This window comes from Dreissena polymorpha, chromosome 3 (genome assembly GCF_020536995.1).
Source record: "Dreissena polymorpha isolate Duluth1 chromosome 3, UMN_Dpol_1.0, whole genome shotgun sequence".
In the NCBI taxonomy this organism is placed as follows: Eukaryota; Metazoa; Mollusca; class Bivalvia; order Myida; family Dreissenidae; genus Dreissena; species Dreissena polymorpha.
Genome location: NC_068357.1, coordinates 17,939,355 through 17,952,797, shown reverse-complemented (window position 1 = coordinate 17,952,797; position 13,443 = coordinate 17,939,355). Strand labels below are relative to the sequence as shown.

The following is a 13,443-nucleotide window of genomic DNA, read 5'->3' as shown; positions in this document are numbered from 1 at the left end:
TTGTATCTAGACAATATTTAGGTCAAGTTCGAATTTGGGTCATGCCGAGTCAAAAACTAGGTTACAGGGTCACTTAAACCATTTCAAGCATTTAGCATGGTGTCCGCTCTCTAATTGAAGTAGTTTTCATCCGATCTTCACCAAATTTGGTCAAAAGTTGTGACAAGACAATATCTACATGTAGGTCAAGTTCAAATATGGGTCATGCCAGGTTAAAAAAACAAGGTCACGAGGTCACTTAGTGCATTTCAAGCATTTGCATGGTGTCCGCTCTCTAATTTAAGTAGTTTTCATTAGATCTTCACCAATGTGTGTCAGAAATTGTGTCTAAATGATATGTAGGTCAAGTTCAAATATGGATCATGGTCAAGTTATCAAGTTGTAAAAAGCCTTAAAACGGGCGTATCTTGTGACAGTTTGGCACTCTTGTTCAACATATTTCGCATTATTTTTAAAATCGATTCAGCGAAGATTTATTCATCCAAAAATTTACAGAAACATACATTCTCAACCCAAGTAAACACTAGAGAACCTTAACAATTTGTGGCATAGTGGAGTTTTAAAAAGCATTTCGATGAGGTTTTCCTGTGTGACTAGCATCTTTCCACCAAATTAAATCGCTTACGTCATCAAACGATTGCGTACAACAGACATTTGATGATGCATGCACAGAAATATTGGCTTCTTGCTGATGTAGTAGATAATTTTGAATTTTTACCAAAAGAGATGAAGCAAATGCATAGGAGATGGCGCCAATGTAGGATGTATCAATTAACAGTCATATCGCAATGACATAATAACATGACGTACATTTGATAATGTTATTTGCTATATTTACTCTATTTTTCAACGTTCATGCCAAGGTAATAAGCTTTAAAGGGAGATAATTATCTGTACCTGCCAAATGATAATTTCTTTTAAATAAATCAAAGCGGCGCAGTAGGGAACATAGTGTTTCTGACAAACACATATCTTGTTTAAATATGTAAGTGATCAAATCAATTAATAAGTTACCAACATAAATAAAACATATTGTACGATGTATACAAAAAGCTTGTAATACTCAATAGAACCAATATCTTAATGTTCAACGTTTTCAAAATAGTTCATCGAAAGCAATATTTGTACGCAGTATGATGATTCATACTAATTTTAAGATAATATTTCTTCTGCAAACGATGATTTGTGTCCCTTAATCCAAATGCTTTATTGTCTAAAAGGCCAAGGTCAATGAATCTTAATTAGGCTCAAATGTTGTTTCTCCCACTATCAAATCCAAAAAAATGAAGAAAGCTCGGTCTTTTTCCGTTAACTCTTCTGTATAATACATGTTAAATGTTCTTATCTTACAAAGAAGAAAGTTTAAATCCACCAAGCCATTATTAGAAAACTACTTTTTCGGCGTAGCTGTTTAACGTCACTTTTGACCTTACCTGACCTGTGTAAGTGTCCAATAAAATTCAAATAAAATTTCCCGCGGCTAGACACGAATGAATACACTTCTTTTATTCCATTGGCTGATTTGAACATACCACCAGAACATTGGAAACATGACCGCGTCTTTGTAACACTGTTTTACTGCATGAAACAATTTTATCTCTAATGAAAAGGCTTGATAGATAGAACAGTTTTACACTCAACTCTCGACATCAATGCAGTTTGTGCGTTCACCTTTATTTTCAGAGGATTGCCAGCGCCAGTATCAGGGTCAGTTCCCGGCCAGTGAAATAATCGTTATATAATATAGACGCTATCGCGTGAACTAGATGAAGTGTTTAGGTTATCTGGAAGACTTGTGGTCAGCAGCAATAAATCACTTTCTCGGTTAATCTTCTCAAAGGGTCGATCACAGCATGTTATCTCATTAACAGCTACAGACCATTATTGTATTGCTGATAAGGGCTATAGTCGATCTGACTCAAGAATCTGGCATATACCTGACTCAAGAATCTGGCATTTTATTTACATTGGTTTCCTTTTTTACTGGCATCCGTGTGCAGTTTTCATTAATGGAACAGAACTGTGTAGGTTTTAACAAATCTGCTTCATCTTGTAAGCGTAATTTCATATTTTTCTCAACTTCAAGGGGAGGTGATTCTGAACTTATTCTTACGTTGCTCATTTACGATAGGGATTGAATACTCATTGATATGAAAACACTGTAAAAGTTTTAATGTGTTTACGACCCCCCCACCCTCTCACACATATATTTTATGGGCATAATAAAAACAAAAAATGGTTACAATAAAACAGCATATTTATTTAAACTAAAATGTCTACATCAAAACAAAAAGTTAACATAGAACACAAATAAAATAATTTGATTCTACTGAGGCTCGAACCTTGGGTCTCTCACATGTGAAGCGAGCGTGTAACCACTACACTATGGAACCGCTTGAAAAATCACCTTCTAACTAAGATATTAATAAGTGACTGTAGTGTAACGGTTATCAATAAAGCAATAAACCGTGTAATCGCTGTCGTCTTGTACAATTGAAGAAAATACGCGTTAACCAAAACTCGAACAGCAAAAGTCTGCGCTATTGTTAGAAAAACCACAAAATAAATATATTTTGATTATGTTTTGTTTTTATACAAAACCCGAAAGTTTCACCGGTTCGCGTATTTGCCCAGTCCCTGTGATCAGTTTTTAATTAAAAGAATTAGCTTTGCATTATTGGCAAAAAATGTTGTAGAAAATGTAATAGGCACAAATGCAGTACTTATTTACATTAATTTACACAAAAAATCACCACTATGCAAGATATTCTGACAACAAAAATATATACATTGATCCGTAAAATAACTTCTCCCATAAGCGAAAAACAAACGTATAACATACGAGTCGCCGCACTTCAGTGCGACACCAATAATATTCAGGTTTTTAAATCGTCAAAAGGTGCATATTATGGATATTTTAGAGCATGGTAAATGTTTAGTATTACTATTTCCTCATACATATCATAACTACGACGGAAATTTGCGAACCAGACACTTTTTTTTGATTTGTTAATTTACCAAAATGTCAAAAGGCCCCTTTCTAAAGTCGAACTTATGGAAAACATTAACTATGTGCCAGTATATATTTTAAACGTGAATAATGCATAAATACTGATGGAAAACATTAATAATTCCTAAGTATTAATCAAAACATTAATAGTTCCCAAGTTCTGATGGAAACATTATATATTGATGGAAAACATAAATAATGCCTAAGTACTGATTGAAGACATGAATAATGCGTTTAGTACTGATGTAAAACATGTATAATCCCTAGGTACTGATGGAAAACATTAATAATGTCTCAGTACTGATGGAAAACATTATTAATGCATAAGTACTAATGAGAAACATTCACCATGTCCGAATCGTGGCGATCATTTAGGAAAAACGTCAACCAATACGTTGTAACGTCGTCCATCTTACGTCACCCAACGTCATGACGACCGTGATATTGTTAGATACAACGTCAAGATGGCGACTAGACAGCCGCTGTGAGTTTTTCACTATAGTTTTATATAAATACAATGTACATTTTTATTCTCTTTGTGTTAAATTTAGTGTTTGTTTTTATGAAACAGAGAAAAAGTCGCATTTCTTACATAAAATCAGTTAAGCACATATCTTTCTTCATTTTGAAATTATTAAATTTTACGAAATTTACCTTATCGACGTTGTCTATCTACCCAAATGGTTTGTTCGCATTTCTAATGAGCTCTTTAATTGTTTGTAGACACTTGGCGTCTGATGCAGGCTCGAACCATCAACCTGCAACGGCCGGTCCGTTTCGCTTGAAATGGCCCGATTCCGTGCTATTAGAAAGACCTTCAAGCGCACCAGCGATCAGCATTAACAACAAGCTTACCAGGTAATCATCGACATGCTTTCAACAAACTAATTCTTAAAACAACGCTTAAAACTTTGCTCCGCATTATTCTTTTCACGTTCTGATTTATTTAATTAAGATTGAATTAGATTCTGTTGTCGGATAGCAAGATGCATTATCAAGTTATTAAATAAAATGTCATAAATATAATAATAGATACTATTTAAATATTATATTATTTATTAATAGGCTAAATATAATAAACATTGAAAAATATAAACAACAAGAAAATCAATTGGCAAATTCCCTCTATAACCAATATCAAACATACAAAGATAAAATCTGGCATCGTGGTGCATGGAAGTATATTCAGTCGAAAGACAATACACCAATGACGGGTTCAGATAGGTAGGACAGTGTACTTTCTAATTATACCCAATTAATTAATCAAAGGATACATGTTTCCGTACGATGCGAGATGTCCAGTACATGCATCTCGGCCAATATAATACTTACCCTAAGACATGATACGGCACTATAGTATAGTGTTAGGAAGTAGGATAGGTTTTTCTATGCTATTTTATAAAACTTTTGAAATTATTAATTATTAGAACTTGAGATTGTAAATTGATAGAACTTTATATTAAATCAAATCAGCATTGTGAATTGACTTAGTTGTGTTTTATCATACTTATAAAGTAAAGGTATAGAACAACATTACACTATAATGTTTTAAAAAAAATCATACGCTATATTTTCAGTTATTTTGGTATAATTAGCAGTTTAAAGAGTCGTATTAAAACTAACTCGTATACACGTATGGACATACATATATGAAACGTTAAAAACTTAATATATTTTTTTATCCGACTGCGCTCGCTCACGTTTGCAAATTTATTTTTTCCGCCTGCTTCATTCGCTCGGTTTTTATTATAGATGCCCATCACAATTCCATAGAACATATTGACCCAGCTTCTTGTGTACATTAATGTCTATGTAAAAAAGTGTTAATACTTGCAGATCACTAGTTTTCTCCGCTCCGCGTGAACTGTTCATACGCAAAGGGTATTCCTATAATAGGAGCCGTTATGAGTAAAGCGTTTAAAAACGTTTTTTATCCAGAGTTGATTTTTAACTGTTCCAGCTTAAAACGATCTATGACCGTTTTACCAAACCGTACGATGTTCGTACAACCGAAGCCAGAAATCAGCTCCTTGTCTAAGAGCGTTCAAACGTTCTTCCACTCGAAAGCACAAAGCCTTCCAGTCATCAATGGAGCGTTTCCAAAGTCCAAACCTTTCTCTCTGAGTGTGACAGGACTCATAGATATCCTTCCGTCCAAGGACAGAGCTGCTGTCTGGCCAAACAGCCCCGGGAAGTCCCCGGTTCCTGCTTCACCCACAAGCGCTAGGAAAGAAGCCATGACGATATGTGAAGGACAGGTAAAGATAAGTCTCTGTAAAAAGAACTTGTAAAAACACACACATATATAAAATTCCGTTACAATGAACGACCGAAGTTAAACATATATAAGGTATATTATTAAGTTTTGTAGATTAATTAGCAATAAATAATTTCAAACCATTAATTATCCGACAAGTTATGTCACTAACATGTTGTGATTTCTTTTAGAACTTTTCAGACAAGTCAGACAGTGAAATCCCAGGTGTTATTGAGGCCTGTAAGGTTGTACAGGAGGCAACACATAGATACGAGGTCTCCACACTTAGGGCAATAGCTTCCAAAGTAGTTGAGGCACTTCCGGCAGCAACTCCACGTTTGGATATTACCAAGCCGGATTCAGCTCCGTCACCAATGACCGCATCTCTCGCAATGCCGGATACAACGGTAGAATAAATAGAAAAACATGCTATTATTTTTTACAAAAACAGACATTTCCTGTTGTTGTTTATCATAAAATTAAACTTTTGGAACTAAAGTTATATTTTATGTGATGCAGTAAAAATAATGTTTCACAAAATGTTTACAACTGAGCCCCGTTTTGGTAAAATGGGGTTTAATGAATGTGCGTAATTTACGTCCTACATGTTATTCAGGGACGACACTCTCCGCTTATATTGTATTTTTCGTTTGAAGGAAGTCTCTTCTAAACGACAATCCAGTTCTGGCGGAAAATGTCTTTCCTGATTAGCCTTTGCGGACTGCATAAGCTAATCTGGGACTACACTTTCATTTAATTTCATTTCATTTCCCAGAGCAAAGCTCATGTTATGTTTTCTCTAATTGCAGAATGAATCCGATGTAGATCCCGCCCACCAGTCTGGGTCTCCAAACAACACCGTGAGTTGTCAAGAAGTTACCGTCACTCCAAGATACCACGTATCCCCACTACGGACCCTAGCATTGAACATTGTCCAAACGCTTCCCAACCACAACTCTCTCGGTCAGGTATTTGAAACGTCTTTTCCTGTTACTGCACATTTCGTGAAGTCTAACAAACATGTAATACAAGCTACAAGTTTATAGTTGGATATTTTTCACACATGAAGATGTTTTTTCATCCCTGTCATTTATTTTGAAATTGTCCCTGTTTGTTTTATATGAATTAATAAGATTTACATATTATAGTTTCAGACATCTGACCGGGTAGCCACGGACATCAAGTGTGCACCAAGCGAGTCCCCGAAAGTATCTGAGAGTTCACAGGATGTGACTACAACTCCCAGATACGAGGTTTCTAGACTGAGTGCTCTAGCTCTGAAGGTTGTGAAAACGCTTCCAAAACCAACCCCGTATGTAGATGTCAGTCTGGCTTCTGCAAAAAAGGATTTTGAAAAGGTTAGTTACGAGTTTATCTGTTACATGATACGATGTAAATTATAAAGGGTTAAGAGTACTTTAAACAAATTTTATTCGGTATGAGTTTTTATTTTTCTTTAAACAAGCGTACAATATTATTCGATCTTTATTTCCGTGGGTATAATGTAAATGATGACGCATGTAGCATTCGCTTTTGTTCTCAGACTGCTACTGGCAATTATGGTGAAACTACTGTATCCCCAAGTGCCTCTGAGAGTTCACAGGATGTGCCTACGGCTCCCCGATACGAGGTTTCCACACTGAGGGCCATTGCTCTGAAGGTTGTGGACACACTTCCCAAACCAACCTTTTCTGTGGATTCACTTTCAGCTCCTGAGACAAAAGATGACAAAAAGGTCAGTGGAGAGGTTTGTCAGTAACAAGAACCGTTCGAATACGAGAATATTTAAAAAGAAATGCAATCAATAATATTCTGATATGGTTAGCTGATAACCTTTTTTTATTTTTTATTTTCTCAATCTACAACGATGATGTGTCTTACAGTTAAATGCAATCTGTATTTTGATAATGGTTAGCTGATGCGCATATAATTTTTATTTTATTCTCAGACATCGATCGTGGATGCTACAGACACCGACAGTGAAACAGCTGTGTCACCTAGTGCCTCCGAGTATTCACATGATGTGTCTACATCTCCCAGATACGAGGTTTCCAGACTGAGTGCTCTAGCTCTGAAGGTTGTGGACAAACTTCCAAAACAAACCTCATATGTGGATTCACTGGCTACGATTGTGAAAAAAGATGATGGAAATGTAAAAGAAGAGGTTTGTAATTTACACGATTCCTTTTAAATACGAGATTATTTTAAACGCAATGCAATCGTGATTTTTGCTCATGGTTAGCTGATACACGTGTAATATTCGATCCTCTTCCTAGACTTCCGATGATGTGTCAGACAGTGAAATGCATGTTTTTTGTTGATAATGGTTAGCCGATGCGGCGTATTGAATATTTATTTTATTTTCAGACATCGACAGTGGATGCTAATGATAGTGACAGCGAAACAGCCGTGTCTCCAAGTGCCTCAAAGGATGGGACTGCAACTCCCAGATACGAGGTGTCCATCCTGAGGGCTATTGCTTTGACGGTGGTAGACACACTTCCCAAACCAAAACCTTTTGGAGATGTCATTGGTGCTTCTGCTGATACAAAGGATCTTAAAGAGGTCCGTTACAAATTTGCGATGTATTTGCACACCTCCTTGTAAAAATGGTGTGATAAATTTGATATTTATTTTTCTGCTTATGTGTTTCTGTTCTGGTAAAGTTGGTTAATTATTATTGGAAACGTTGTAACAACGGTTTTGTTCCTGATTGTTAACATTTTATAAAAGTGTTCTACCTTGTAAAAGGAGTGCCTTATAATCGATATGACTGCAATTTATTTTATTATTTTTTATAACGTGTAGATGGTCGTCAAGACAGAGCATTCGACTGATATTGTCACTTCGCCTTCACTGACATCCTCCAAATGTTCGCATGCTATGGAAGCTAGTCCAATATATGAGGTTTCTACGCTCCGTGCTTTGGCTTCTGACATCGTAAAGACTCTTCCAAAACCAGCCTCTTCAGTGGACCATTTCTCTGCTGCTTTGCCTGCGACAAATGATTCTGCTTTCGACAAACCTTACAGCGGCGAAAAAGTGAATGAAGAATCTTCCACTCAATGGCGAGTATCCACTCTGCAAGCTTTAGCTGCCGACGTCGTGAAATCAATCCCCAAACCAGCCTCATCCGTTGATAACATAAGGTTTATTTCACATATTATGATTGTGTACCATTTTTAGTATGAATAATGGGAGAATAATTTTAAAAAAATCCAATAGATGCGTAATTTCAGTCATATATGTTTGAATAATGTAAGAAATTCAGTGATATTGCAGGAAAACGGGTGTTCACGACACAAGCGCTGCCAAAGAATTGGATGGTCAAGCGCGAAATTTCAACGTAGAGATCAGGTTTGTGGATTCCATCGAGGCCGAGTGTAGAAAGAACAACGAGAGAGAAGTTGTGCGGTACAGGAAAATATTGGAGGAGGCCAAACACGCTCGCGAGGAGGCAGCAGGAAAACTCATGATTGTCAACCACAGGGTAGGTGGTCGTGATATAAATGTGTACTAGTTATTAATTTTAAGTTGTATTTAATACATAAACATGTTGAATGAGAGGATAAATGTTTCATGTGTTCGCATTGGTTAATGGAAAATCAATCGAGTGTATGTCAGTTGTTATATAATGGACGTTTTGTATCAGGTTCTCGTGGATAAGCAGACTTACTTAGCGTCAGAACAAGAAAGCCTTCGAGCACAAATACTTCACCTGGACGCAGAGATCGCCGTTCTGGAAGAAGTCCTCAACTCCAAAGAATCCGTTCCAACCAGCAGGACGAGCAGGCAGCCTAAACCTCCAAAAATAGAGCCAAGGATGACCAGAACAGCATTGAGGCTGCAGCGAGAAAAGGGTTTGGTCTATTTCGTGATATTTTAATATCATAAACGTTCTTTGCTTTATACGTTGATCTTTTATTTTAATATGCTAGCTGAGTGCTGAATCGTTTAAATTTTTCTGTCATGCATGTACAGAATAACGAAATTCATGTAAAACTGAAACTTATGTAGGTCTAATGGTGAAAGCGGAGCTGGCAAAAGAAAGACTTCTGAAATTGAAATTCGACCAAATAAGAAAAGAAATGGAGGCAAAACATCTCAAAATTAAAAGGTAAGAACTATTTTAAAACGATACATTAAATTTCCTTCCATGATAAAACATACATATACGTGTCAATATGTTAAAATCCACTTAAAGAGCTAATATTACTTCAAAAGTAAATGTAATGCATTTATACATAACGGTGTGTTACTCAATGATTTATCGACTCTTCATAATGCCGGTTTAATCTTTTAACGTAGCTTGAGCAATCCAAAAAGTATATTCAACGTTCCAAAGAAAGAAAAACATGATCTTTCGGAAGCGGATAAGAAACAGGATACACTTATTAGGCCCGTCCACGATGCCGGGATACAGAAACCAGCTCAACAGCAATGTATGTGTTTACGATTAATTAGAACCATATCGTTTTGTAAATTGTGTACAATAAATGAAAGTGAAATTGAGTTCTATTCTGTTCGTATATGTCCTTTATATGATAACATTAGAAACACACTTATACCTGATGTTTACAGAGGAAGAAAAAGTATGTTTAATTTTTTACAATTGTTGAATGAGACCAGAAAATCAATATTAATACGTCTAGCTAATTTATGTTTTAAAGCTTTTAAACTTAGAGCCGATTGCATATAGCTTTATGAGAGATTTTTTTCCCCAGAATTGAAATTTGTGTTTATGATTTCTAACTGCATATTTTTACGCAAACAGTAACGTATTTTAAGCATTCACTTAAAAAATGTTCAAAAAATAAAAACAAACTTTTCTAACATACTAGTATTACATTTTCACAAAAATCATATATTTTTTCAAAGTGCATACACAAATGGTGTTGTTTGGCGCATGTGTTTTTATGATTGCTTTATTGTTGTTGTTTTTATGATGAGCTGTCTATGCTTCAGTCGCAAATAAACTGTTCTGTTCTGTCAATATATTCAATTCAAACCATTTTAACCGTTCGTAACTCCGTTCGTAACTCCATTTTTAGAGAATCTTTAGTATGTTTATCTTCCTTAATTACCATTTTGATAATAAAGTTGTAATGTTTGGAAATAATACCAAAAACATTTTTCGCATTCGAACAGCGCCTTTCAAGAAAGCCATTGTCCGCACTTGTCCGATCACGGACCGAGTCATCAAGGCTAGTCCTTTACCAGCTTTCTACAAAAAAGCATCGGCTCTTCATCCAATATTCACCAAGAAATCTTGTCTCGGCCCTCCGACACGTGACCAGACAGAGGCGTCACATTCCAAGAAGGCTGCACCAATGTCTCCCATCGTTAGTTCTGCAAAACTCGCCTCTTCCGTTAGCTTGTGGTCTGCAAGAAATTTTCCTGCCGGTGACTTGGTGAAAGGTGCCGGTGGTGATACACGACATGTTGCAGACAACAGGCAGCGAAATAAGAAAAGCACAGGTATGGTGCTAGTGACGTATTTCCACATATTGCTGACTTTATTACCAATTTATTGAACTATGTGTTTATTTATTTAATGATTATGGTTCACGAAAATTGCTAGTATGGTACTAAAACTTGACGACTGAAAACACCTCAATACAAATAATACAAAAGTTACGCACTTTACTTCTGAAAAATGTCCGTGCTGATTAAGTACAAACATTTCCCTGTTTTGTTTTAAGGTAATGATGCTTGTGCTGCCATCTCCGAACAACCAGCAAAGACAATGTGCTGTAGTAAAAAAAGAATTCTGCCATCGATCAAGTCACATGATCTAAGGACTGCAGATGGTCGAGTCAAGTCGCATGATCAACCGACTGCAGAATGTCGAGTCAAGTCATATGCTCAACGGACTGCAGAATCTCGAGTCAAATTACATGATCAACGGGCTGCAGAAGGCCTAGTCAAGTCACAGGATCAACGGCCTTCAGAAAGTCGAGTCAAGTCACAAGGTCAACGGACTGCAGATGGCCGAGTCAAGTCACATTATCAACGAACTGCAGAAGGTCAGGCCCAGACACGTGATCAACGGACAACAGAATGTCAGTCACATGATCAGCGGACTGCAGAACCTCGAGTCAAGTCACAAGATCAACGGACTGCGGACTGTCGAGTCAAGACACGTGACCAACGAACTGTAAAAGGTCGAGTCAAGTCACATGATCAACGGACTGCAGAAGGTAGAGTCAAAGCACATGATCAACAGACTGCCGAGGAACGAGTCAAGTCACATGATCCACGGACTGCAGAAGAAGCAGTCAAGTCACAAGATCGACGGACTTCAGAAAGTTCTGTCAAAGCGCATGAACAAAGGCCTGCAGAAGGTCGAGTCAATGCACATGATATGCGGACTGCAGACGGTCTAATGAAGGTGCGCCTAAAGAAAAACAGAATGCGCACCTTTCCGATCAGGGACCGAGTCACCAAGGCCAATCCTTTACCAGCTTTCTACAAAAAAACATCTTCACTTCCTCCAATTTATATCAAGACAAATGGCCTCAATCCTCTGACACGTGACCAGACAGTGGCGTCAACCAACAAGATGGCTGCACCACTGCCTCCCATTGCTAGGTCTGTAAGAAATGTTCCTTCCGGTGACTTGGTGAAAGGTGACGGTTGCAATACACGGGCCATAGCAGACGATAAGCAGCAGCGTAGGACAGGCAAGGGTATTGTACTAGTCTCTAGCTTTGTTGAGCATCAAGCAATCATGTAGTATACCTTATTGATGATTATAAAGATTTTAATTATGGTTAACGGACAGTTATACTCTTAAAGACTTTTCTAACGCAACACGCACATGGACTCTTTGCTAACGAAACACTTAACAAACTTGAATATCTCAGTTATGAGAATAATATTTGTATTTAAAAGTGTACACGTGATCAATGATCATTTGACTTCATTTTGTGCAAGCTTACGATACGATCATTCATCAATGACGATCGGTAGCCGAAATATTCCAATCGCGCGGTTGCGCTCCTGAATATTCATGCGAGACCTTTTTAAATTAAGATGTTTCGCTTATGTATGAATCCACTTAGAATGATCAAATTGAAACAAAATTAAAATTATATATCGATTCACCATTGCCATGTTCAAAAAGATGAAATCATACTTATCCACATGCAAAAATATACAATAGTTACGGGTGAATGATTTTAAACTTGCTAAGAACATAGTAAATTTATATGTTCAATTTTAAATCGAAATCTGTATTAATAACTGAGAAATTTGAAATTTGATTAAGTGAGATCCTCTGATGGATTCCAAAAATGTACACCAATGAATGTATGCATTTAACTTCAGTCGACTGTCGTCACTGATGTCAATTTTCTTTTCAGACCACGTCTCTGAGCTCACAACCTCGTTACACGGTCCAACGACACTGGCCTGGGGTAAACAGAAAGTGCTGCCTCATATCCACTCCCATACCGCTATGGACGGTACCACAGGCAGCACAAACCGCACTGACAAAGTCAGTCGATGTTTATACACATACGACGCAAAATAGACAATATAGATCTTTTTGTGTTATTGAAAAATACGAGAAAAAAAATATTTAATTACAATTTAAATTTTTACCAAAAAATGCAAAACCTATATAAATTAAAGCTCATTTAAGTTCGTTTTCAATGTTCATAAAACAAAATAAAATTGTACGTAATTCAAGTGTGTTCGTTGTAGAAACTGCTGGAAGCGGTTTTCTAAATTGATTTGATATTAATACAAACATAAATTGTTGAAAGCGAACATATAGAACTTGATGTCCGCCTTAACCTAAGATATGGTAATGTTTATTGGTAGATCTTTGTTTATTTATAGATCTTTGCCTTTACCAACCCATTCGAATACAGAATTGGACCACTGCAAAAGTACTTTTGTGTGTGCACATGAATTTATGCCATCAATTAACCGACTTATAAAGGTGACTTGGTCCCGAAAAAGGTCAAATGAAGACAAGAACAGGGTATGAATAATAGTGCACACTTTCCGGAATTATTAAATTAAGTATTACAAGGGTCATGTTATTTTTAGCTCATCTATTTTTTGAGAAAAAAAAATAAGCTATTGTCATCACCTTGGCGTCGGCGTCTGTGTCCGGTTAAGTTTTGCGTTTAGGTCCACTTTTCTCAGAAAGTATCAATGCTATTGC

At 36.6% G+C, this 13,443-nt stretch overlaps 1 protein-coding gene across 3 annotated transcripts; it reads left to right on the top strand.

Moving 5' to 3' along the window:
* Window positions 1-3,213: 3,213 nt before the first annotated feature.
* On the top strand, window positions 3,214-12,959 carry LOC127873144 (uncharacterized). 3 transcript variants are annotated; one of them, XM_052416789.1, is made up of 17 exons: window positions 3,214-3,494; window positions 3,734-3,868; window positions 4,971-5,268; window positions 5,459-5,674; window positions 6,077-6,235; window positions 6,416-6,625; window positions 6,811-7,002; window positions 7,216-7,431; window positions 7,635-7,832; window positions 8,076-8,416; window positions 8,550-8,757; window positions 8,920-9,127; window positions 9,285-9,384; window positions 9,576-9,709; window positions 10,416-10,745; window positions 10,970-11,950; window positions 12,632-12,959. In XM_052416789.1, exons 1-17 carry the CDS (start codon window positions 3,475-3,477, stop codon window positions 12,799-12,801), a joined length of 4,116 nt encoding a protein of 1,371 aa, XP_052272749.1. In that variant the 5' UTR covers window positions 3,214-3,474; the 3' UTR covers window positions 12,802-12,959. The 3 variants fall into 3 exon arrangements, with proteins under 3 accessions (XP_052272749.1, XP_052272748.1, XP_052272747.1); XM_052416788.1 differs by having other exon boundaries at window positions 3,216-3,494; window positions 6,422-6,625; window positions 10,970-11,956; XM_052416787.1 differs by having other exon boundaries at window positions 3,217-3,494; window positions 10,970-11,956.
* The last annotated feature ends 484 nt before the right edge of the window (window positions 12,960-13,443 follow it).